We start from the raw sequence: 24,884 nt of genomic DNA on the forward strand, positions 1-24,884 counted from the left end.
AGAAGGACAAGTTTGTATGCACTTCGATGAAATGACAGTCAAATATGGGGTTTTTTGGTCTTTATGCAGTTACATGGGTGTCTTTGGTTGGGTTCCCCAGAAGCAGACCTGGAGATGAGGATTCACATACAAATGGTGCATTGGGGGGGGTGCTCTTGTATAAAGCCTGAACTAGTTTGAGAGGACAGGATAAAACTAGGAAGAAGCAGAACAAAGGGGCCACAGTGGTTTGGGGTGAAGACTTGCCTCAACCCAATCCCTGGGTAAGCCCGGGAGTGTGAGTTCTACTGCAGAACTTGTTCCACCTTGAGACAAGAATGCTGGGCTTTTGTACCCTTGTATTTGTCCATCATTGATGACTGGCTGCTACAGGAGGGAGGAGAAAAGATGGGGACGAAGGGTAAGAAGGAGAGAGGTAAAAACTGAGAGGTAGTTCCAGTCTCCCAGGGGCAACCACCGGATAAGATTTACATGGGCACCATTAGCTTGTAAGCTGAGTTGTAAGGTAGCTGCACTGGAGAAACCAAAAGATGTAGGAAACCCAGGGTGGAGGAGGCACAATAGCTGAACTACAGAAATTTAGGCTAATATTGTGGTGTCCTATCATCAGAATCTCTAATATAGAGGCAGTTGTCACCTAATGGAGGAAACATCATGAAAGAAAGATATTCTGACACCACCTGGTTACTGCAGTTCCATCTGGGCATTAACCAACCATCCAGCGTTAGGGCAGGCCCCACAATTTAAGAGTTCAGATTTCCACCAGGTTGTCCTCAGATGCTAGCTATATACTTTGGAGTTCCCCAGACCACCTGCACTTCTGACCAACTGCCTACACATTCCAGGTTTTCATGATCCCTCCTGACACATGCTTGTGTTCACCAACCAGGAATTGTCACTGAGCTTTGATGTCCAAAGTTTTTCTTGGTGTTTCATCACATAGGGCTGACGAACTGAACCACTGTCTGTGTGACCAAACTCAGTCTTCAGCTTTCCTTTCCAGAGGCTGGGCAAGTATCATGTGACTCAAAACTTTGACCTTCTAATCACAAGGTTGCTCTTTGGGGTAACCAGCCCCCTGAGTCATCTCATGTCTTAGCGTAAACTCAGGTGTAATCCAAGGGACTCATGAATAAGAAAAAAAAAAATTCCCGTTATTATGGTCCAAAGACAAAGGCCGGTCATATTCCTTATTATACAACAAAAGATACCTTTGTAGAGAATAGTTTTATACTAAAATTACCACAGAGGGAAGAGACCTTCAGGAGGTACACAGAAAGCATCGGGAAGACAGACTTTGAAGAATTAGCATAGCTCTACATTTGACCCGTTTGAACAATAAAGAATACATCTGGGATTTTACTTAGTATTATTCAGTCATCAGAACTAATTCTAAACTGAAGTGAAATAAGTACCATACGTCTCAGGGTCAACAAGGACAGTAGGTCACAAGGAACCGGTAACAAAATTGTATGAGTAAATTTGGGGTAGGGAATTATGTAAAAATATCTCAAATCCCATATGTGAAAACCTTGGGTTAGGCTTGGAACTAAAATGTACTCAGACATCTGTCTCTCATTGTCCCCTTGGAGTAGCCCATCTCTGCCTCTCTTGCACAACTATTCTGTTCTTCTTTTTCTCAAAGCCAGCTTCTTGGTTCACCTTTTAGTCTGTGCAGGGCTTCATCACAGACTTCCCCCAGTGATGGCCTCGACTGCCAGTTTCCATGATCTTTGTTTTGGTGCCCACAGCTTTTGACTTAGTCTGTAAGACACAACCCCAAATGAGAGAGAGAGAGAGAGAGAGAGAGCGAGCGAGAGAGAGAGATCCCCGTGTGTCTCTCCAGATCCAGCTTCATCTTCTTGCCCTGTTCTTCTGGGAGGCTGATGTGGCACACTATGTCACTAACTCCTTTGACTTCTGACTTCAGATTAGGTTAGACATGTGGGAGGCATGGCCAGGAGACTGCAGGGCAGAAGGAGAGTGAGGTCAAGAGTTGAGCCCTCAGTACCTTCTTCGCCAAGACACTTTGTTCCTGCTAGCCCCTGCTGGGCAACCAACTCTCCCATATTCTATCTCCAGATTCTTTCTCCAGATTCTAGCAATGTCTCCCTCCCCTTGCCTCCTCAGGTCTCCAGGTAGTAGCAATGCCTCTGTTGCTAGACCTGGAGTACTTCTGAATCCCTTGCTGTTTTTCCTGATGCCTACCAATGGCTTTTTACATGGTCACTTCATGAGATTTTTTCTTTTTTGGCATCTTTTGAAAGTGAGAACTGGACTGAAATTGGACTCCTGGAATATATTAGCTTGCTGCTTTTTGTCTCAGAGCAAGACAAGTGGGCACAGGGAGGAAGTACTGCTATTTTCTCAAAGTTTACAAAAGACACTTTGGCAAGTCCTTCATAAATTTTGTTTAGAGATGGGATCTTGCTATGTTGTCCAGGTTCACCTCAAACTCCTGGCCTCAAGCAATCCTCCTGCCTCAGCCTCCTGAGTAGCTGGGATTACAGTCATGTGCCACCATGCCCAGCAATTCCATTGTAATCGTAATAACACCAATTATTTTATTCAGTTCATTAATGTCTTTATTTACTTTATTGAAGCCCCATTTCCTTAGTGATATAGTTTTCAAATTATGCGCCAAGACACCCAGAGACGTTCCAGGATATTTTAAATGTTCTGGGGAAATACAGTGGCACTCAGCATCTGCCAGACATTGTTCAGACTGCTCTCGAGGTAGTTTCTGATTTCAACCTCAGATCACACTGCATTCCTCTGTTGATGTCATACCTTTGCCATGCTGGGTTTCTGCGTGTTGCCATAGGCACAGAAACCAGCACCATGCAGAAACCAAGATGCAGCAGGAGATGCAGGTGGCAGCATGGAATCTGAATCCAAGTTCTGTGAAATTTTGCAACGCTCAGTGGACACATTGGCCACTGACAGCCAATGCGTGTGTCACAGGAGTTATTGAAGAATGAAATTAAAATGTTGTATTTTATTTCAATAGATGGTAATGCTGGTTGTTTTGTGCAACTGCTATGAAGTAGTGAGGGCATAGGACTGAAGTTGTTTTGACCATGCTACAGAGTAAACAAAACTGGTAAGGATTTTTTTTGGTCTAGGAGCATTATTTTAAAAAGTTAATGAAGCAATAAGGGCATTATGAACACAGAAAGCTTGGGAACCTCTGAATTAGAGGCTTTATTTTTACAAATAAGCTTTATAATATAGTGATAGGGAGCATGCTCAGTTCATCACCCCTCTTCCCTCAACCATGAACACCTTATGTTCTCATATGAAAACTAGATAATGAGGCTCCTAGTGATAGAGCATTAATGGCCATTATCCTGAGAATCCAGGGGCTACAATTAAAATCTCACCTGCTCAACTCTTGAGAAGCTTGTTTTGCATCACCCAAGTTTGTTGGCTTGCTTTGTTGGGTTATTTTATTTCACTTATTCCAATGACATTGATTTTGGGGAGGGGGTGTATAAAATTTAATTGGTTATAAATAAATGCTCAGTGAATGTCTGTGGAAGGAATGAAGTGATTTGATAAACGTGTCATCTCAGTTCTTTTAAAACCATTATCCACGGTCTGTGTCATTTCTGCGAAAGAACTACAAGCCCCAAGTTTCTGAGACTTCCCGCTTTTATTGTTTTTTTCTTTTTTAAATGTTTTTATTTTAAAGAAGTGGGGTACAATTCAGGATTAGGTATACAAATGTTCATTATGCAGGTGCCCTCGTTGATGAGGTGTGCCCCCACTTCCCGAGGCAGATTCCCACTACTGCCAATTCCGCTTTCCCGCCCCCCTCCCTGCAGTTTCCTGCTGCTGCCAATCCATTTCTTATAGCATTACCATAATTGTTCAAGGTCTGCTTATGAGTGAGAACATGCCATACTCAGTTCTTTGTTTCTGTGAAAGATCATTCAGTATTATAGACTCTTAGTTCCTCCAGGGTGCTGTGAAGTTCATGATTTAATTCTTCTTTATGGCTGCATAATATCCGACTGTGTATATGTACCACATTTTTTTTATCCAGTCCTCTTTTGATGGGCAGCACAGTTGGTTCCATGTTCTTGCTACCGTGAACAATGCTGCGATAAACATACGTGTGCGGGTATCTTTTTTATAGAGTGATTTGAGTTCTTCTGGGTATATTCCCAGTAGGGGGTTTGCAGGGTCATGTGGAAGGTTGATTTTTAGATCTTTTAGGAATTGCCACATTGTTTTGTACATAGGCTATACTAGTTTACATTCCTACCAACAGTGTAAAAGTGTTCCTTTTTCACTGCATCCCCTCCAGCATCTGCTGTTTTTTGAGTTATTGATAATAGCCATCCTGACTGGAGTTAGGTGGCATCTCACTGTGGTTTTTTTTGTTTTATTTTGTTTTGTTTGAGTTGAAGTCTCACTCTGTCATCCAGGCTGGAGGACAGTGGCACAATCACAGCCACCGCAGCCTCGACCTGCTGGGCTCCGGCGATCTTTCTGCCTCAGCCTTCCAAGTAGCTGGAACTACAGGAGCATGCTACCATGCCTGGCTAATTTTTGATTTATTGTAGAGATGAGGTTTTGCCAAGTTCCTCGGGTGGGTCTTGAACCTGCAGGCTCAGGCAATCCTCTTGCCTCGGCCTCCCACAGTACTGGGACTGCAGACTGAGTCATCGAGCCTGGTCTCAGTGTAGTTTTAATTTGCATTTCTTTGATGATTAATGAGGCTAAGCATTTTTTCATGATCTGTTGGTTGCTTGTATGTCTTCTTTTGAGAACTGTCTACTTATATCTTTGTCTACTTTGTAATGGGGCTGCTTGTTTATTTCTTTTCAGCACATTTGACTTTCTGCTTTTAACTTTTAAGTGGATTCTCTTGTGACGTATAAATAAAATGTTCTTAAAACTCAGTATCATGTTGTTATAGTCTGACTTGTGCGCTCCCTCCCCATTATATGTTGAAACCTGACCAGCCTTTCAAGAGGCGACTAAGGTAAAATGAGATCACTAGGGTGAACCCTAACGCAGTCTGACTGGTGTCCCTATAGGAAGAGGAGATGAAGACACAGAAATAAACACCAGAGATGTGTTTTCTTTTCACGAAGAAAAGACCACGTGAGATGCTATGCTGTGAACGTTTGTCCCCGCCAAAACTCATGCTGAAATTTAATGGTCATTGTAACAGTATTAAGAGATGTGACCTTTAGGAGGTAAGTAGACCATGAGAGCACAGGAGTTGTCAGGTTACAAAACCTTCCTTACCTCCAGAGGCTGCAGCTTTCAAGGTACCATCTTGGAATTATCAACCCTGGCCACCTTGATACTGGACTTTACAGTCTCCAGAACTGTGTGCTGATACATTTCTGTGCTTATAAATTACCCAGTCTGTGGCATTCTGTGATAGAAGCACAAAGTGTGCTGAGACATGAGGATACAACCAGAAGGCGGCCATCTGACAGCCAAGGAGAGAGGCCTCGGCCAGACCTACCTCCACCTTGGCCTTGGACCGTAGCCTTCAGACTGTGAGAAAATACGTGTCTGTTGTTTAAGCACCCGGTGTGTGGTATTTTGTTATAACTGCCCTAGAAGACTAATACACACATTTAGCAAAGTCCACTCCTTTTTACTATGGCCATTAAGTGCTGTTGACTGGGGAAGGCAGCTGCAGGCATGTCTATTTGGGAGAACATGAGGTGTTACTTGGCATTTGGGGCAAAGCTAATATATATTCTCTGATAGAAATTGTCCAAAAGTCAGAGTATGGTGTCAATGGGTTTAAAATATTGTCTTTGCATTCTTGCAGAAAGTCTACAGGATAACTGGGCATGGTAGCATGCATCTGTAGTTTCAACTACTTGGAAGGCTGAGGTAGAAGGATCACCTAAATCCAGCAGGTTGAGACTGTGGTGGCCATGAACGTGCCAGTGTACTCCAGCCTGGGCAACAAGAATGAGACTCCAACTCAAAAAAAAAAGAGAGTCTATAGGAAAACATACTTGAAGAAAGGAAGGGAGGTGGTTAAGGCATCTCCCAAACTACACTTTGGGGAGATGCTGCTTTCAGCCTTTGGTTCTATCAAGGAAGCCCCTTCCAGGCATGTCCTTTCTTAATTAGGATTATTAATGGAACAATCAATGTTAAGTCTGCAATAGACTTCTTTTATTGTACAGTTTGCAAATGGGTTCAGTTATTCATCCTTTTTAAATTACACTGCATCTTTCTGCAGCATTTTTCGGTCAGACCAATATGTATTCCAATTCAAAGTAGGCCTGGGAATCTCAGCTCTCATTGTTTTTCTCCTTTATTTGGAGTCCATGACGATTTCACAGGATTTTGCAATCTGTCACTTCCCTATGAATGCACTTGCTAATATCATGTTTAAATTCACAGGCCAGATTGGCCACCCATCCCTGTGTTTTTATTCCTATACCTACATGCAATCCCATTCTTCATTTGTCATGTTACATTAGATATCTACATTTAGATCCATTTACTTTTATCAGGTGTTTTCTTATTCTGTCATAATCAGCAGGGCACACCACACTTGGTTTTAATTCGAAATGTATCTTCTATTGTGTAGATTATAAATGAGGTTATAAGTAGGGCACAGTGCTAGTTGAAAATAGGATAGCAACACAAAGAATTCTCCCATGCATTTATTCCTCCTTGTGTGCTATGTTAGTAAAGGGGAAATAGGAGGAGGACCCCCCCAAAAATCTGGAATTTACTTATAAAAAATTGTGTGTTTAGTCTTACATGTTTAAGCTTCAGCCACCCTCAAAGTACTCTCCATTTGATGCAATATACCTATTGAGACTTTTTTCCACTGCGCAAAACAGTTTTTGAACTCATCGAGTTTGATACCTTTTAGTGCTTCTCCCATTTGTTTTTTGTTTCACCTCTTCCACATGGGCAAAACATTTCCCTAAGAGGATATTTTTCAATCTGGGAAAACAAACAAAAAAATTGCTCATGGAGATATTGAGAAAAAATGGAGGGTGAGGTATAGAGGTCGTGCCATTTGGGGTCCAAAAATGCTGAACACTCAACACAGCATGAGCAGGTACACTTATAAATCACCCCTCATGGAAAAACGCATTGAAAGAATAATTTTAAAAAAATTCACCGAAACCAAACACAGTGTCTCACAACAGCACCAGCTGGTACACTGATGCCGATTTCCACGGAGAAAGTCTGGACTACAAGGGACCTGCCCTCCACAAGATAATTTCCTTTTATTGGGGGGGGGGTCTACCCTCGTACTTATTTCTTGTGTTCACCGTAAGATTGAATATCATTTTCTCCTAAACCTAGTTGGAGTCTCTAATAGCCTTGATTATGTTTTTAAATGAATCTGAATATCTGTCAGCTTCTAAATTTTTAAATAAGTGAGTGTGGATCAAATGTGTCATCTACTAAGTAGTGACGAATGAACAGAATTATGGGAGGGTGTTCATATGAATCTAAACTTCATTGATTCAGGTTAATTACAGAAGCCATCTGTCTACATTAGTGAAAAGTCTGAACTAACGTGTCTTAAAATTTGTTTATTTTTTTCAAATTGAAGTTCATTGAAATTACTAAAACAAGGCAAATTGTATATTGGTTGGCACAAATCTGTGAGCTGATTTAAGGTTAGTAAAATTATTGTAATTAGTATATTGTTACATTTTCCTAAGATTTTGAAAAGTATTGAGATGCATCACTTAAAATGTGTCCTCCTGTTGTGTCATTACTGTGCAAGAGAGGGTTTGAGAAGACACAGAGACCAACACTTAATAAGCCCTCTGGAAGATGCAGAACCACTTGGTCATTTAAGTTCTGGACTAAGCAGGTAGAATATCTCTGGAATAATTAACACTCATTTAGCTATCTGGACTCACAAAGACCAAGGAGATAATGACTTTTATCGTGTATTGGTAGAGATGTAAAGTTCAGTTAGGCATTGATTTGTTGGCTGACAAAATGTCAGATGTAATTATCCAGACATCTCTGTGGCAGCAGGCTGTGGGTCAGAAGACAATGTTCGACTGGGCAGAGATGAAACTCACCAAAGGGCTTTATAGTCTCAGGTGCCCTCAGCATTGGGCTTGGGGCTGTGCTGAGACAGAAGGAGGTAGGGAGAAAAAGTTCTGATAACATTGCTCTACAGACATGGCCTGCAGAATAGGTCAATGCTGAAAAGGAAATTACTGGCCCCATTTTATTTTATTTTTTATTTTTTTGAGTTGGAGTCTCACTCTATCACCCAGACTGGAGCTCCACTGCAGCCTGGACCTGCTGGGCTCCGGCAGTCCTTCTGTCTCAGCCTTCCCAGTAGCTGGAACTACAGTTGTGCACTACCACGCCCAGCTAATTTTTTATTTATTGTAGAGATGAGGTCTCGCCAAGTTGCCCAGGTGGGTCTCGAACCCGTGGGCTCAGGCAATCCACTCACCTCGGTCTCCCAAAGCGCAGGGATTACAGGCTGAGCCACTGAACCCGGCCTGGCCCCATTTTAAATACAAGGGAAGTGGAAGAGGAGTCATGGTGATAGCACTCCCCTGTGTTTTAACTTACCATAAAAGCCTAATAAATCTCCCGTGGAATTCTCCCTGTAATGCTCTATGTGACTCTAAGGCTGTTTCATCATGTAACTTGATTATAGTGGTTCTTTTTCCTTTCTGTTTTTAATCTTTGTAGCTTCCCCATACAACTCAATTGTTTGGTCTTCTTTCTTCTTATAGCGGAAAAAGAGCTAAATCTTGAAGCTAAGATTGTTCTGAATGCCGGAAGCCAAAGAGGGAATAGACAGGAGAGCCAACAGGGTGACAGCACACTCCCCTGCAGAAAGTAGATGGACCCATAAATCTTCATGGAGTGAGGCTTATGTTGTTGTCTTCCATGGAGTTCTAAATATACTGGAAATGTTCTGTTTTGTTTTGTTTTGTTTTTTCCTTTCTCTTGTTTTAAACTCTTTATCAAGCCAGCCTTCTTCCCATCAATTTCAAGATTGCAATCACTGAGCTGAGAAGTACAAGTTTGGATTTCTGTGTGGTTAATTCGGGTTTTCCTTCAAGGAGGGAAGCTGTGTTCTCAATGACTTAATTTGTGGGAGGAACTTTCTTTCCAGATCTGAGACTCTTCTAGGCTCCTCTCTTCCAGTTGGCTTTTAATGAGCTGTTGGAGCATTTCTGAGAAGAGCAAAGAACTCTGCAAGCTGCCACCCTTCATTTTCATCTATCATACCAGACTTGAGCCCTATTTATGTGTAAGATCATTTAACCCTTCGTTCCAAATATAGCTGGAAAAATAATATGACGTCTGCTATTCCGGGCTCGGAGGCTCAGCCTGCAATCCCAGCACTTCCGGAGGCTGAGGCAAGTGGATTGCCTGAGCCCATGGGTTCGAGACCTGCCCGGGCAACTTGGCGAGACCTCGTCTCTATAATAAATCAAAAATTAGCCTGGTGTGGTAGCGTGCGCCTGTAGTTCCGGCTACTTGGAAGGCTGAGGCAGGAGGATCACCGGAGCCCTGCAGGTCGAGGTTGTGGTGGCCGGGAGCATACCACTGCACTCCAGTCTTGGCGACAGAGTGAGACTCCAACTCAAAAAAAAAAAAAAAAAAACCAAGCAAAAAAAAAGACTTATTAACGTCAGGTGTAGTGTAACAGAGAATAATGAAAATAATAATCATGACTAACCATACTATCTATTTTGGAATGGCAACTTCTATAGAAAATCAAATTGCACTTGACTCTTAATTTCCCATTCCACTCTCCTAACCTTGATAACACCCAGGCTGAGGTTGTTGGTCTTTCAGTTTTATGCCTTTCTTTCTGACTCAACTCCTTTCATGTGGAGGGATTTCAAATTAGAAGAGTCTAGCAATGATCTAAAGATTATTGACTGTTATCCACCAAAGCACAGTGGTTTTCATTTTCACTAAATGACTAATAGAAATAAAAACCCAGAAATTCCAAGGCCACAGCATATAGCAAGGGGCTGCAAGAAGAGATAAGGGGATGGACTGGGATTCTCTACCACCATGTTTAAGAGATCAGTTCAGGAAAATTCCACCTGATCATTTTCTCTCCCAAGCAAGAGCACTGCCTTATGTAAGCCAAATTGGGTGTGTAAGCGGTATGGTAAGGTTGCTGAATATTTATCCTCAGCTCTCTTCGTCAATTTTCTGTCTTCTCTTTTATTTTCCTTTCACTTGTAATTGGTGTTTTTGCATATTTATGATCTGCTTTGTTTTAAGTGGATGACCTGTTTCAAATACTCTATCTTTTCTCCTTTGACACTGGGCAGTTAGTTCATACAGAAAAACCATCCTTAAGGGACACCATCCCTTGAGGATAATTTTTCTGTCATTGCCAGGAGGCTTACCTCACCCTCAGCATGAGTGTGCTGGGCCATTTTTGTTTGCCATCCCAACATAAGATAAGGACTTGTTATGTTAGTTTCTTTAAAATGCATAATATATCAGAGTCAGAAGGGGACTGAGTGGTCACCTAACCCCATGTGGTAATTCTTCAAATGTTTGAAGACAGTGATCTGATACCTTTAAATGTTCTCTTCCCAGGTGAAATAATCCTCAGGTGGGTCACACATTGGGTCACATGACATAGTTAGGAATAGCCTGACTCTTTTTTCCTCTAAACATTCACAGACACATATGCACAACCAGTTACTTAAAATAACTTTAAATGATGGAAGCACTGTGTAGCATGAGATACATGCAAATGCTTTATAAAGAACAAATACAGGTTGTTTTTTTCCAAAGTAACATATGTCTTTTTAGATATTCCTCAGAAATACCCATCCCCACACCCTAGTAGAGGGTCTTATCTTGCTGGAAAAATCTGACCTGAACTGGGGCAGTCTCAAGGGCCTTGCCTGGCATGGGTCCAGGCTTTCAGGCCCTGAATTTTTTGATCTGCTTCCTGGCTTGTAAGTTGAAATAATAAAACAAGTCCATTCTTCTGGTTGTGTTGATTTCTGTACTCTTGTGAAGATGAAAAGTTAGGGGTGGGAACCCCTGCAAAAAACTAGAATTATCTTTTGGAGGTCGGGCCCCTTGTAGTACAAGCTTCCCCTGCTAGGTAAGAAGTGATCTAGGAACCCATCAGCATCAGTGTGCCAGCTAGAGTTGTGAGAGGCTACATTCAGCTTCAGTGAAAAAAATTTTTTTTCCTTTGGAGATTCAACACGTTTACCCATTTCATGATGGGTGATTTACACAAACAGCCTGCACACACTGCACTGAGTGTTGAGCAGTGTTTGACCCCAGATGGCTCGACCTCTGTGCCCCACTCTTCTCATTCACCCGATCTGGCCCCAGGTGACTTTCTTTGTTTTTGTTTTTCTGGATTTTAAGAGTCCTCAAAGGGAAACTTTTTGCTGGTGTGGGAGAGGTGAAACAAAAAAGAGCAGAAGCACTAAAAGGCATCAAAATTAACAAATTCAAAAACTGTTTTGAGCAGTGGCATCAATCGGGTAGCACTTTGAAGGTGATTGAAGTTTAAACGTGTAAGAATAAATACACAATTTTGTGTAAGTAAATTATGGGGTCCCCTCCTGTGTAAGGTATATGTGGAAGAGCAATGGTGATCAATAAGAATGAAGCAAAATTAGAATTTGCTGGTAGACAACACCAGCACAGGGTTGATTAATTTGCGTCCTCTGAGAGTCCCCAAGAAGTGTGGACAAATCATCTCACATTTCCATCAAGCAAAGTCTGGGAGTTGGGAGCCGCGGTGACGACCAGCATCTCTGGCAGTTGGCAGGGCTCCACTTGCAGGTTCCAGATGATTTGTGTGCTCTATTTTAAGGCCTGGTTTTGATCTTTGGGGTAAACCTTGACTGGTGTTATTACCTTAAACAATTTATTTTCTTCCAAGACATCTCATGGGAGGCCAGGCTTTCTCCCCCTGTTTTCTGACAGATGTGAGAGTTAGCTAAATGAAGCCACAAGATAAAAGAAGACATCAAGATGATATGATGTTATGCAACAAACTCAACCCTGCGAAAATAGGGTTGTTTGTAATATGTTCTGCTTAACAGTCTTCTAGAAAATAGAATGCTTTGATGTTATTTTTGAAAAGAAAATCTTAACCTCATCACTCCCTCAGTGCCCTAGGTTTCATATAAAGTCATTATATAAATGCACCATTTTGAAAGAAAAATGTTTTAGGATATCAATCACATCTGTAGATATGTGTCATTATTACAATATCAAGGTCAATTCTATTAACCTTAGAGCACAGTATTGCAGAATGAAACTGGATGTCAGGAAAAAGCTTATAATTTGATGTTTTCCATCAGAAAATAAATTTCATATTTTACTTGGCATTAAAGCTCTAAGTTGCTTATTTCTTAAACATTTTCTTTTGAATACATAAATAAAAATCAGTAAATTCATTCTCTCCCATTATCTATAGCCAGGAGGGGTTCAGATTTCCTTTATCTGAAGCAAGGCAGCATCCAGAATGAATAACTCAAAGAACGTTGTCATTCCTTAACTTCCATGATAATGCAAATATGCCAATATAACATGGCCATCAGAGAATACTGGAGGGAGGATGGGGAATAATGAGAGAGAAGCCACTTGCTCTCCAGAGAGTCTCTTCTTGCTTTGGTAGGACACGCGTCTAATTGAAAGTTGGGGAACTTCTTAAGGGACAAGAAATTTTGACAGGTTAGCCACATCGCAGTGTGCCTTGGGCCCAGCGGCATGGGGACCCTGACTTCAGTCCACAATCAGAGCTCTGACATGGCGGCAGTTCCCCAACATGCTGTTCCAGCATATAGGAAGAAAAGCCTATGGCAATCAAGGACAGAACTGTGACACACAGGACCAAATGTTCTGTTGCAACAAGGCCCTCCAGGCCGGGAGAACTCAGAGGAAATATGTGGGGAGGGGAATTCTAGGAAGAAAACAGATAAGACAGCAAGCACTTGCTGTTCCAAGTGGGGGTTCACCGTGGGGCTTCAGTTTTGTTATCAAAGTGCTCCTTCCTTATTCCTTGCCGCGGGAGGCCAGGGGCAGGTGATGACTCCATTCAGTCCTGCTGCTTACACTGCTTTTATTGTGGAGAAATTTACTCCCTAAAAATGTTGACTGTGTTGCTTTGAAGTCATTTTTTGGGGGAGGAAGACAAACAACTCTCATGAATAATCACTCAGTTATTTTTCTTATTATTTCAGCTACACCTAATAAGCCATGAATATTTCCTAGTCCTGAGCAGCATGGTTTGCATTGGCTTTTTTCATTTCCTGTGTCCTTTGGTTCACCAGTCTTCAAAGTGTATCCAGCAATAACAAGTTCTAAAGAAGCTTGTTAAAACTTCTGCAAAGCAGAAGGTCATTTTGCAGAAGCAAAGTGTGGCAGGACATAATTAACAGGGTGCCGATGGACACCTATGTCACATACAAATTACGTGCATGTATGCAGGCTGCGTGCATTTATCACTCACAGATTACACACTCATACATGCATGCCACATGCACATGCCACACATAAAACACACAGAGCAACACCAAATAAAAATTTTAATCATCTGTACTAATAGAGAAAGTAAAATATGGGTGCAGCAAAGAACTTTTGGAGGGTTAGCAATGAGAATGTGGAAATCCTCTGCTCCAAATCTCTTTGAAAAGAGTAGTTTGCATGGGGCAGTGTTGAAGCCCCTTTCTAGTCTGCATAATTCTCGACCTCTCTTCTACAGAGTATCTGCATTTATTCAGAGAGAGAAGCTCATCCCATCATTCTTCTTATTTCTAACTCTGTCCTGGTTTGTTCTTCTATCCCTAAAATCCATTTTCCAGGGCTGTAGGAGACCAGTTAATATCACTGTTTTCCTGTACAGTGATCACTTATGTACATAACCCTGAATTGTACTCTGTATCTTTAAAATTAAAAAAAAAAAATACTGTTTTTCTTCTGTTTAGAACCTGTTGAGAGATAGACAAAGGCACCAGACAGAGAAGAAAAAGTCACCTTTTGTTTTTTTTTATTGTTACAACCCTTTGGAGAATGTAGTTAGGGACAAATTATCTTGCTAATATTCTCATAATCTTTCCTAACCAGCCCCCTGTTCCGAAATGAAGGCTTTTCCCTGCACAGGTGCACATGGACCCATTAGGTCCACTGCTTGACTGAGAACACAGGACATGAGGGTGACCACCCTCTTCGGGAGGAAGACCTGCTGAGGGGGCGAGGGGGGGCTAGGCTGAAGAGAGTCACATCCTTCTCCCAAACCTTCCCTTCAGGTCAATTCCTCCTGCTATCCTTGGAAGGAGTGACTTCACTCTGCAGAAGGAGGGCAGTCATGATTTCTGGGAAGTCCTGTCATGCCTAACCTTTAGTGATTAGGAATAAAATTCCTCTGATGGGTTCCAGTCACAGCCACCCCTACTCAATGTGTGAGGTGATTGATGTGATAAACTGACCTGTGCTAGAAGGAGACTCATAGAGAGGAGCAAAGGACATTTAAGACCAATGCTCTGCCTTGTTACTGAAGCCACTAGCAGCCTGTCTTGGTGAGAAGGTGAGGATTAAATCATGTGGAAGGGAGGGTGCATTTTAACCAGGTATGTCTGCCCACCCACTGGTCAACCTGTAGGTCTAGCCCTGAACATATAAGAGCTTGCTCTAGGAGAATAGTGTGCTATCTGGTAAGAACATGCCGAAAAGACCATTGTCAGACACTGTTGCTGAGAATATACATGGAACATTTCCCGAGAGCAATTTTGCAACATGTATCAAAAAGTTTAAATGTATTCATAGTTTTTGACTCAGTATATTTTTAGTAATTGAGTCTAAGGAACTGGTCAAATATGAAGCCAAAACTTTATACATGAGATTGACCACTACAGCGTAATGCAAATGTACAATATACTAGTAAAATAAGTATTGAACAATATGGACATAACTAGATATTGATGCAGTCATAGAACTGAATATTAGCTGAGGATTCAAAGTCCTGTTCCTGCATCATTTGTCTGATCTTAAAAAAAAAAAAAGGTTTGGTGAAATGTTAAATGAAAGCAAGGCACAAAACTACATTCATCAAGAGCTCAAGCTTTTTCGAACAAGATAGAGGTCTTGAAAGAACAAAGTACGGCACCGACTTTGAGACTGCAGAGGAAAATGGAGTGGGCAGGCAAGGCCATATGGGCAGTGGAATCTTCTTCCTGAGGAGGACAATTATGGACTATTTTTAGTTTTTCTTTATATTTTTCTGTTTTCCTCCCAAATTTCTGTGAACACGAATTGTTTTTATCATCAAAAGAATAATGAGTGTTATGTTTTGGCTACCATATTTCTGTATAAACAAAAGATAATTTGAAATGTCACTCCTCCAGGCTCAGCCTAGGCAATTATGTTTTGTATAAATGTAAGGGATACAAGTGCGGTTTTATTATATGGATATATTGCATAGTGGGGGATGTCTGGGATTAGTATGACCATTCACCTGAATAATGTACATTGTGCCGACTGAGTCATTTCTCGTCTCTCACAGCATATGCATGTGACGCCTAGTGTCTTAATAATGCTGTGTAACAACCATGGCATCTCAGTGACTGCAGGTTGGCTGCAGGTTGGCTCCATGTATCTCATCCGGAGACTGGTGGGGTAATCAGGGCACGTATTTTTCTAATGAGCCATGAGGGAGTGACCTGAAACATGAAAGGTCTCTCTAAGCCCCAGATGGATCTGACACATGGCTATCTCTGTCCACATGACATTAGCCAAAACAAAGACATGATCCCAAAGTCAAAGGAGGGACTGCAAAGTCGTCTACTGCAGGGCATGGATCGAAGAAAAGATGGAACCCCTGATGGAGACTGATGCTTTCTGTTAAACAAATTAAAACGTTAGTTTGGAAGCAGAAATAAAATTAATTTCCTGCAGTTATCTCTCTGAAGACTGTTCCTAATGTGCATTTGGTTTTTATTCCATTCAGGAGCTAGTAACACTCACCCTATTGAGCACCTCTTTCTGTCTCTTTAGATCCTGGCCAATGTGATCATTTTCATCTGTGGGAACCTGGCGGGCGCCTACCATAAGCACCTCATGGAGCTTGCTCTGCAGCAAACATATCAGGACACGTGTAATTGCATCAAGTCCCGAATCAAGTTGGAATTTGAAAAGCGCCAGCAGGTAATGCATTTTTCGTCTTACATTCACATTATTTTAGGTCTTCTAGAAATGATGCTGTTTCTATTCATGTCAAGTGTGGAATTCATTCATTCATGAGCTTCAGAAAGAAACCTGAGTAGCTGATTGCCTGTGTCCAGCTCAGGGCTCTGAACTTAGGTATTGTTTTAGTTGGCTCAGTGATGCTCTAAAGAAATGCCTGAGACTGGGTAACTTCTTTTGTGTGTGTGTGAGTGTGTGAGTGTGTGTGTGTGTGTGTGTGTGTGTGTGTGTGTGTGTGTGTATGTGTATGTTGTTTTGTTTTATTTTCCCTTCATCCTATTCCATTTTCTCATGGACTCCCATGCTAACATGTTTGATAAATGTTTGATATAATGTACATATATCCCCATTTTAAAAAATGATGATATTCTTGGTGCAGGTCCTGTTCCTTTATGCCAATAGTATTATACAGCGAATCCAGCTCCATTTGTTTTTTTTTTTTTAGTGAGGGTCTCATTCTGTTGCCCAGGCTGAAGTGCAGTGGCATGCTCACGGCTTGCTGCAGAGGCTGGGTAATTTCAAAAGAATAGAGATTTGTTTGGCTCATGTTTCTGCAGGTTTTACAGAAAGCATGGCACCAGCATCTGCTTCTGGTGAGGGCTGCAGGCTGATTCTACTTAACGGCAGAAGGCAGAACAGAACCACCATGGGCAGAGACCACATGGCAAGAGAGGGAGGAGGGAGGTACCATGCTCTTTTTAACAATCAGCTCTTAGGAGAACTAATAGATCATAAGGGGTCTTCCCCAAGCCCCAAACACCTCCCATTAAGCCTCACCTCCAAAAACAGGGACCAAATTTCAATGTGAAATTTGGATGGGACAAATATCCAAACTCTAGCACAACGTTATAAACAAAAGAGCAGATGGCCACTTTCCCTGCAGCCATCAGACCCAAGGACCCAGGATCACCCCCCGCCAGACATTCATGTCTGTTACACCAGCCATCATCCACCTCAGCTGTTGTCAACACATGGCTGGGAAAATCCAAGTAATATTTATTATTTGGATTATAACAAATATTATAAGTAATATTTATTATTTGGATCTTCCAAATAATAATAACACCTGGTTAAGACACTCACTTTTGCTTAGTGCTCGTGACAAGAGTTTGCCCCCCCAATGCAATATGAGCACAGCACTTCATATCATACCCACACAGGTTAAGATAACAGAGTCACTCCTGAGGAAGGTGACTGGAGTCAGGGAGGAGGGTCTAGTAAGGAGCTAGTTGTTGTAGTTGTCAGACTGTCCTAGAGTGGGTGATGCATGGAAATGTACATCATGGAAATACACAGACTGCAAGAAAGCACTACAAAAATTAAGAAGTGAAGACAAGGAGTTGTGGTAAATAAAGCATGTGGTATCATTAAGGATGGTGGAAAGCAGGCAGAAATAAGCCATAAAGGGACCTGTGTTTGACTTGCTTCACTTCAGATAATGGCGGACATCCATGTGAACAGCTTTGTGTTTCCTGGGTCTGTATGTTTCTCACCAAAACCTCATCTGTAAAGGTAATAATCAACTTGGCTGTCTACAAACACTGTGTTCCCCTTCACTGTGAGCATTCATCAAAACACCTACGCTGTTAGCCATAGTTGGCACATTGTGGGTGCTTAATTATTGTTTGTTAAATTGTATTGAGTCGGTTCATTCTATTAAATTTCATCAAAATGTATTTTGGTGGTAAAGCAGAGAAATACCCTTTAAATTTTGGCACTGGACTTTTGTTTGTGTATGGACTATTGAATAGTAATCGCATTCCTTTTTGGAAACGTGAATATCAGTTCATTCATTCAAAATGTATTTACTGAGCACTATTGGAATTTGGCCATAAGCATTGTTTTTTCACTGGTATTATTAGCAAATCTTATGGTTTGTTTTTAAATTTTGCTTTGTGTCTTATGACCTGTATAACAAAGTATTCAGTCACTGATGTTTAATTCTTTGGTCTATATGTATATTAAATTCTAGATTCAACATTAAGGTATACAGGTACTTGTTCGCTTAGGGCTGTTATCCAGTAAATCTTTGTACACCTATGTTCAGTAATGGTTGATATCCAGATTCTTGAAAATTCCACAGTTTTCATGAGTAGCACTTAGTGTTCACGGGTATTCCTATTGTACTGCATGTTAGGATTCAAATGTTTTGAGAGAGTTAATTTACTTTCTCAAGCAGTAGAGACTGGAGCAGGTTGGTCCAGACAGACATACTTAACTTTCTTTTTCATCAGCTCCAGAAACACTTCAAAATAGCACCAAGGCTTCAGAGAACTGAAATTCCAAGTAGACAGATTATATAACCTAATATTTATAGTAGCAGCTTTGACAAAAGCAGTGTGTCAGGCTGCTGACCTCACTCGCACTTCATATTTCTCTGAAGAGACCTGACCAGCCAAAAGCACACAGCCCCCCTTGCCACAGGGAACTGAGTGGTCCAAGTAGCCAGACAGGCCACTCTGATCTTGCATAATTCAAGAACTGGACCCCTGTGGTGTCAGAAGTGTTACAGACTATGGGAGGATCATGGAGACATTGGAAGGGTATATATCTCCTAGTTTTAGAAGGAGAAACCAATGATTCTTTTTAAAATAAGCAAAGAGAAAAGGGGCTCTTTGGTGAAATAAGAACTTATCTTAAATATGTTCATTGAAATATAATTGGACACCTCAAATGCATTTTGTCACAAAAGTTGGAAGTCCACTTCCAGGGTCTGGTTGCCCAGAGGCTTCAGAAAATGTATTTTCAGAATAAGAATAAATGCTTGTATTTTTTTCAGACCAGCACGTAATTAAATGGGAACAAGAAATTATCCTGGTTTTAAAAAAACAAATTAGATATAATCTGGTATATTTGGTATATTTAAAGGAAACAAACTAAAAATTGTCCAATGACAGTCTGTGTGACCTCTTTAGAAGGGAGCTGTCCCTGCGACAATGAGGCCTAGCAGGGCCATAGACCAAACTAAGGTCTTGGGTCTCATGTCACTTCTCTTGGATTCCACGTGTCACTTCCTACTTGCCTATACCACGAACTATGGCGAATAGTAATGTCCTTGTCTTTTAAAGTTCTTCATTCAGAAGGCATATGTACTGAGCAGCCAGAATATTATTTGTTTCAGTCTCTGTTTGGAAAAATGTCATGCTGTATACTTTAAATTACATGTTGGCAGTTGCTTCAGAGTCAGTTGACTGTCTTAGTGGTGGGGCCTGACTGTGACCCTGAATAGTTACTTGGGATTATTTCATACTCCACTTCCTGCTGTCCTTAATCCTTGGAGAGGCATGCAAATGAAAGGTGATCCCAGGAAGCTGCCCCTCTCAACCAGGAAGGGATAAACAATTGATATTCTTCTTACTATTGGGACCTGTCTAGGGATTCAGAAATCTTTCCATGCTTGCTGAGCCCCATGCTTTCTTTTCTTCATATTTTGTGATATTTTCATAGACACAAATGAGATGAATTTCTGTAGTTTAAAACTCATGCTTGGGCTGGGCCCAGGAGCCCACATCTGTAATCCCAGCACTTTGAGAGGTGGAGGCGGGAGGATTGCTTGAACATAAAAATTCAAGACCAACCTAGACAACATAGTAAGACTTCATTTCTCCAGATAAATAAATAACCAGGTATAGTGGTACACACTTGCAGTTCCAGCTACTCAGGAGGCTGAGGCAGGAGGTTTGCTTGAGCCCAGGAGTTTGTTGTTACGGTGAGCTGTGATTGTGCCACTGCACTCAGCCTGGGTGACTGAGTGAGAGTTCAACTTAAAAAAAAAATGCTTGAATAAAGTGACCATTTGTACTATAAAATTTCAAAGGAGGAGAGAATAAAACATATTGGGAGAGATTTTCTGAGTTGTGGTCTTGTCTGAAAGTGCTCTCAGGTATGAAGAACAAAAATCATAACTTTTCACAAGGTAGGAAAAGGAATGTGTTGCGTTAGACTTGAGGCTACCTTTAGAAACTGAAGATATCCACCTTTCTGAGTTTTGAATTTTGTCTTGAATTTCACATCCTGCAGTAAAAGCCACAGCCATTTCCTGAGCACCGTGTAGTGCGACAGGACGGACCTGAGGAAGCATGCTTTAGCAAGCATTTCTCTCTAGAGTATGTAATCGACTCTCAGGAATTGATGATAGCTGGATTCAGAGCAAAACAAGAACACTGTTTCCTAACTGCCTCAGCAGTTGAAATAAATGTTGTTTCTGTAGAAGTAAAAGCCAAGGTTGCTATTTCACAGAGATAATAAAATACACCCTCTTGAATGTATCTATTGTCTTTGTTTTAAAATAAAGACTGTTTTAAATGTGGTCTACCTTGATCTAGGACCATCCCAAGGACTGATCATGACAGAATATGCCTTCCAGAGGAAAATGCTAGTCAAAAGAGGCTTGGGGAGCCCTTCTGTGGGATTAGTGAACCAGTAGGTTTCCTGGCTGTTCTTTGTATGCAAAATTGATTTCCTCTTCACAAACTTCAGTGAAACAAGCAAGTCGTCCTTGTGTGACCATGGTTGGTATCTTGAGCCGGATGCCATAGCAGGGAACAGAATGGCTTCACTGAATGTATTTTATAATCCATTTAAGTAAAGTCTTTTTGAAGTTGTCCTACTTAAATTTGGTACTTTTTCATAGGAACTCTTTCATTAGAAGCAACTAATATTTCTGTGAGTTCTCGTAATGTCCCAAGTAGTGTATTTAGTACTTCTGTATACTGTGATATCAAATTCCTATTGTGTGTAACAAATTACCACCAACTTGGCAGCTTAAAAACAGAATCACTTTCTTATAGTTCTAGAGGTTACAAGTCCAAAGCCAATCTCAGTGGGCTAAAGTTAAAGTATTAGAAGAGATAGACTGGGCTAAACTCAAAGTATTAGTAGGGATAGTTTTTTTCTGGAGGCTTCTGGGAGAGAATCCGTTTCCTAGCCTTTTTGAGCTTCCAGAGGCTGCCTGCATTTCTTGGCTCCTAGACCCCATCTCCATGTTTAAAACCAGCAGACACAATAGAATTTTCAAATTCTCTCTCTCTCTCTCCTTCTCACTTCTGCTGTTGTACCATCTTTCCTCTCTCTGACTCCAACCTTCTTTCCTTCCTCTTATGCCTCCTATAATTACATTGGGTTATCCTGGATAACTAAAATAATCTTCCCATCTCAGTTTCTTTAACTCAATCACATATGCAAAATTCCTGATTTATCATGTAACTAACATAGTCTCAGCTCCCAGGGATTAGGATGGAGACATATTTGCGTGACCACTACTGCAATTTTTAAGTCCTTGTGTCCCGTTTAAGCCAAATAAAAGACTGCCCGCCTCTCTTGTCCAAGATCACTCAGTTAGTAAGTGTGACTGCCAGAGCCCTTCCACCTCTCATGTTTGTTCTGCATGGGTTTTTTGGCATGATCTCTGGAATATGTTAACTGAAGATTTTCCAGGCTATGAAGGACCTTTTGATGGAGGTTCTACTTGAGCCCTTGTCAACTTTAAGCAGTGGTCTTTCCAGCATTCAAAATAATATCCTGCCAAGACAGGGGGGGTTGCTGGTCTTGCTATTGAATTCTCATACCCTAGCATTAAACAACAGGCAGCAACTGCCACCATGGGCCCACATTTTAAGTGACCATGCTGAGGCAAGGGAGACAAGGGAAGTGTTTTATGCTAGCCATGCCATCCCCAAAGATCCCCTCAGGATCAACTTCCTCCTTCCTGGAGGTAACTAGGTTAAACAGAGAAGTCTTCTGCTTTGTCTGAGTGAACATTTGTGGGGAGTGGTTTTAAACATTTTTACCAGCCCCATCTCTGCATGTCTTTTTGAAGAAACTCCTGGAAAATGCTATATTGTTTCAGATTATCACAAGCTAATCTTTGTTAGCAAAAAACCTGGAAGTTGCATCCTAAGGAGAGCACCAGGTTTAGGTATTTCTTAGGCCCCTGGAATTTTCAGTATTTCACGGAAAATACTCTCCAATTAGGTATTTTGATGCTGGCAAGAATGTATTATTAGGTAGAACATTATCTAGTGGAAAGACTCAAGGAAGTTTTATATTATTTTATATGAGTAAAATAGACCCAATAAAAAGGATTTCTCAAATCAGTCCTCTAGTTTTATTAAGCAATATTCTGACACTTGTCACAAACAGAAAAAAAAAGAAGAAAAATGTGTCTCTAACTCCAAAATCAAAGTGTCGATTCTCTGACTGCCTTCCCATTTTTCTTCTTGCAAATGTAATCACAGATGGGCTGCTATACCTTTTAATGGGAGGAGAGAAAAGGGGCATCTTGAGCTCATCTTCATAAAGCTGACTTCAAAATGTTAGTTATTGATCATGCATATTTCATAGCATATTACTATGGGCACAGTCACAGATACAGATACCTAAGCATTAGTGGTATGTTTACTGAATAGAGATATTTATGTATGTCTATACTAAATTGAAATGAGGACTCATGAGTTGTAAAGTTTTGTTAATTGCTTATGCATTTTCAAAAGGAGTTACTCTTTGGGGCTTTCCTTTTAGGGTTGTCTGAGTCTTCTCAAGATTTTAGAAAATTTTGTTCTAAGACTTCTCTAGAAGAGTCCTTTAATATATTACATATTATGGATCATTTAATATATATATGCCACTGGATGTGAAAATTCCTCCAAGACTAATATTATCCCAAATGTGAAAGTATGCAGAACTATATGAGACACTCAGAATGAAATCCAGGAAGCATGTAAAGTAATGTTATACACATAAACCCATTCATACACTTTTCAAATTCAATAGTATTCTTAAAAATATTTTTTCCATTAAACACAGGATTATACAGGGTATAGAAAGACCTACTTCTTCTATCTATTGAATTCCAAATTCACAGTTGTTTTCGTCTGTTATGTGCTGGGGACTGTCTCGGGCATGGGGAAGACAGAGGTACCCAAGACTAAAGGTTCCTGTTTTCTTTGTGCTTAAATTCTAATGACAAGAGACAGACCATAATGTACCAAACGCATAATTTTCATGATATAAGATGATAATGTGACAAAGCATTGGGGAGAAGGTTGAGGAGCATGCTGGAGGAATCAGGCAGGGCGGTTTCTCCGGGGATGTGATATTTAAGTTGAAATGAGAATTGCAGAAAAGCCTAGCCCTGTGAGGACCTGACAAAAAGTGATCTAGACAAAAGAAGGGGGAACTACAAAGGTCTCAGATCAGGAGCCAGACTAGCCTGTTTGAGTAACACAGAGACAGAGGAGAGTTGGAGAGAGAGATGTCCTAGTAGAGGATGGGTTGTAGAAGGAAGGAGTGTTGGCATGGTGACCCCTTAGAAGTCATAGTGCTAGTACAGACTAGAGATGGGAGTTTCTTGGGTGAGAATGGACAAATTCAGAATATATTTTTAAATTGAATTCATAGGAATTACTTTTGGATTAGATGTTTAGTGAGAGAAAAATAAAATAACCAAGAGAGTTTTCTGGGATTTAAACTTGAGCAACTGGATGACGGTTGACATGCTGCATCTAACATTTCAAAGTCTTCAGACACAGTTTTTACTGGGAGATGAGGGTAGAGTGGAAATCAAGAGTTGAGATCTGAGCAGTTAATTTTGAGATGCCTATTACATATCCCAGGGGAGTTGCCAAGCTGGTAGTTGTAAATAAAATCTGGAGCTAACGATGTGAACTTGGATGCGATCAGTATATAGTTAGTATTTAAAGCTACAGGAACAAATGAGATTCCCTAAGGAGAGAGTATGATTAGAAAAGATAAAAGGCATCCAGGGCTAAACCTCAAAGCACACCAACATTTGAGCAGGAAGATGAACAAACCCGAATCACTGAGGAAAAGCAACCAATTATACAGCTGATAATATTTTTCTCTCATCTGGTCTTGAGGTCTCTCTCAGGAGAGGAGCTATGAACTCTAGGCCTGCCCTGACAGGACCCTTGGGGGCTTTATCATGGGTGTTTACAATGTGCCTTTCATGGGTTATATTTTATCCTGGCAAATGGTCTAATGCCTAAGTGTCCAACCTGTGACCAGGTGTCCTCTCACAGGAAGTTTTTTTATTCTGGCAGACACCTGTGTGGCTCTTGTTTGACCTATATCCAGTTTATTCCTATCAAGATAGCTACTCTCCAGGAGAGAGAGAGAGAGAGAGAGAGAGAGAGAGAGAGAGAGAGAGAGAGAGAGAGAGAGAAGCGGGTGGGGGAAGAGAGAAAGAAAGAGAAACCAAGTGAGCTGTGGGACAAAGTCTTTATTTTTGGGTCCAGGGTATTAATCAACCAGGTTTCACTTGAAGAGTTCTAATTGGTGGGTTTATTCCAAGCAGACATGAGTTTCTTGGGCTCACACTGTGACTGAGAGGGGGTCACTGTGACAAATCTGAGCAGTCCATGTGGGTGTTGGGGGGATTAGTTGGGGTGAGACGAATAGGATGTATCTAGCTCTTCCATAAGGAAGTAGTTACCAGGAGGCTGTGTATAAGAGTAGTACCAGGAGGCTGTGTATAAGAGAAACGTCTGAATTAGCCACACTGAGGAATTAGGAGGAGGTGGAGAAATGGAAACTGTCAAGGATGGTTAGGGTCTGCTTCTGGTATGACAAAATTCAATTTATGTTTGAAATAGATTCACAAGATTGGCCGCAGTAACTCATGCCTATAATTCTAGCACTTTGGGGGGGCCAAGGCAAGAGGATTGCTTGAGCCCAGG

The 24,884-nt window shown here is 41.1% G+C and overlaps 1 protein-coding gene across 1 annotated transcript in view; it reads left to right on the forward strand.

Moving 5' to 3' along the window:
- ADCY2 (adenylate cyclase 2) overlaps positions 1-24,884 on the forward strand; it is a 314,510-nt gene that overhangs the window by 99,135 nt on the left and 190,491 nt on the right. The window contains exon 2 of the mRNA XM_008051507.1: positions 16,000-16,149. Within this exon, the coding sequence (XP_008049698.1) occupies positions 16,000-16,149 (150 nt within the window). The remainder of the gene's footprint in view (positions 1-15,999; positions 16,150-24,884) is intronic.

This window comes from Carlito syrichta, unplaced genomic scaffold (assembly GCF_000164805.1).
Source record: "Carlito syrichta isolate Samal-C Ts95f unplaced genomic scaffold, Tarsius_syrichta-2.0.1 Scaffold180901, whole genome shotgun sequence".
In the NCBI taxonomy this organism is placed as follows: domain Eukaryota; kingdom Metazoa; phylum Chordata; class Mammalia; order Primates; family Tarsiidae; genus Carlito; species Carlito syrichta.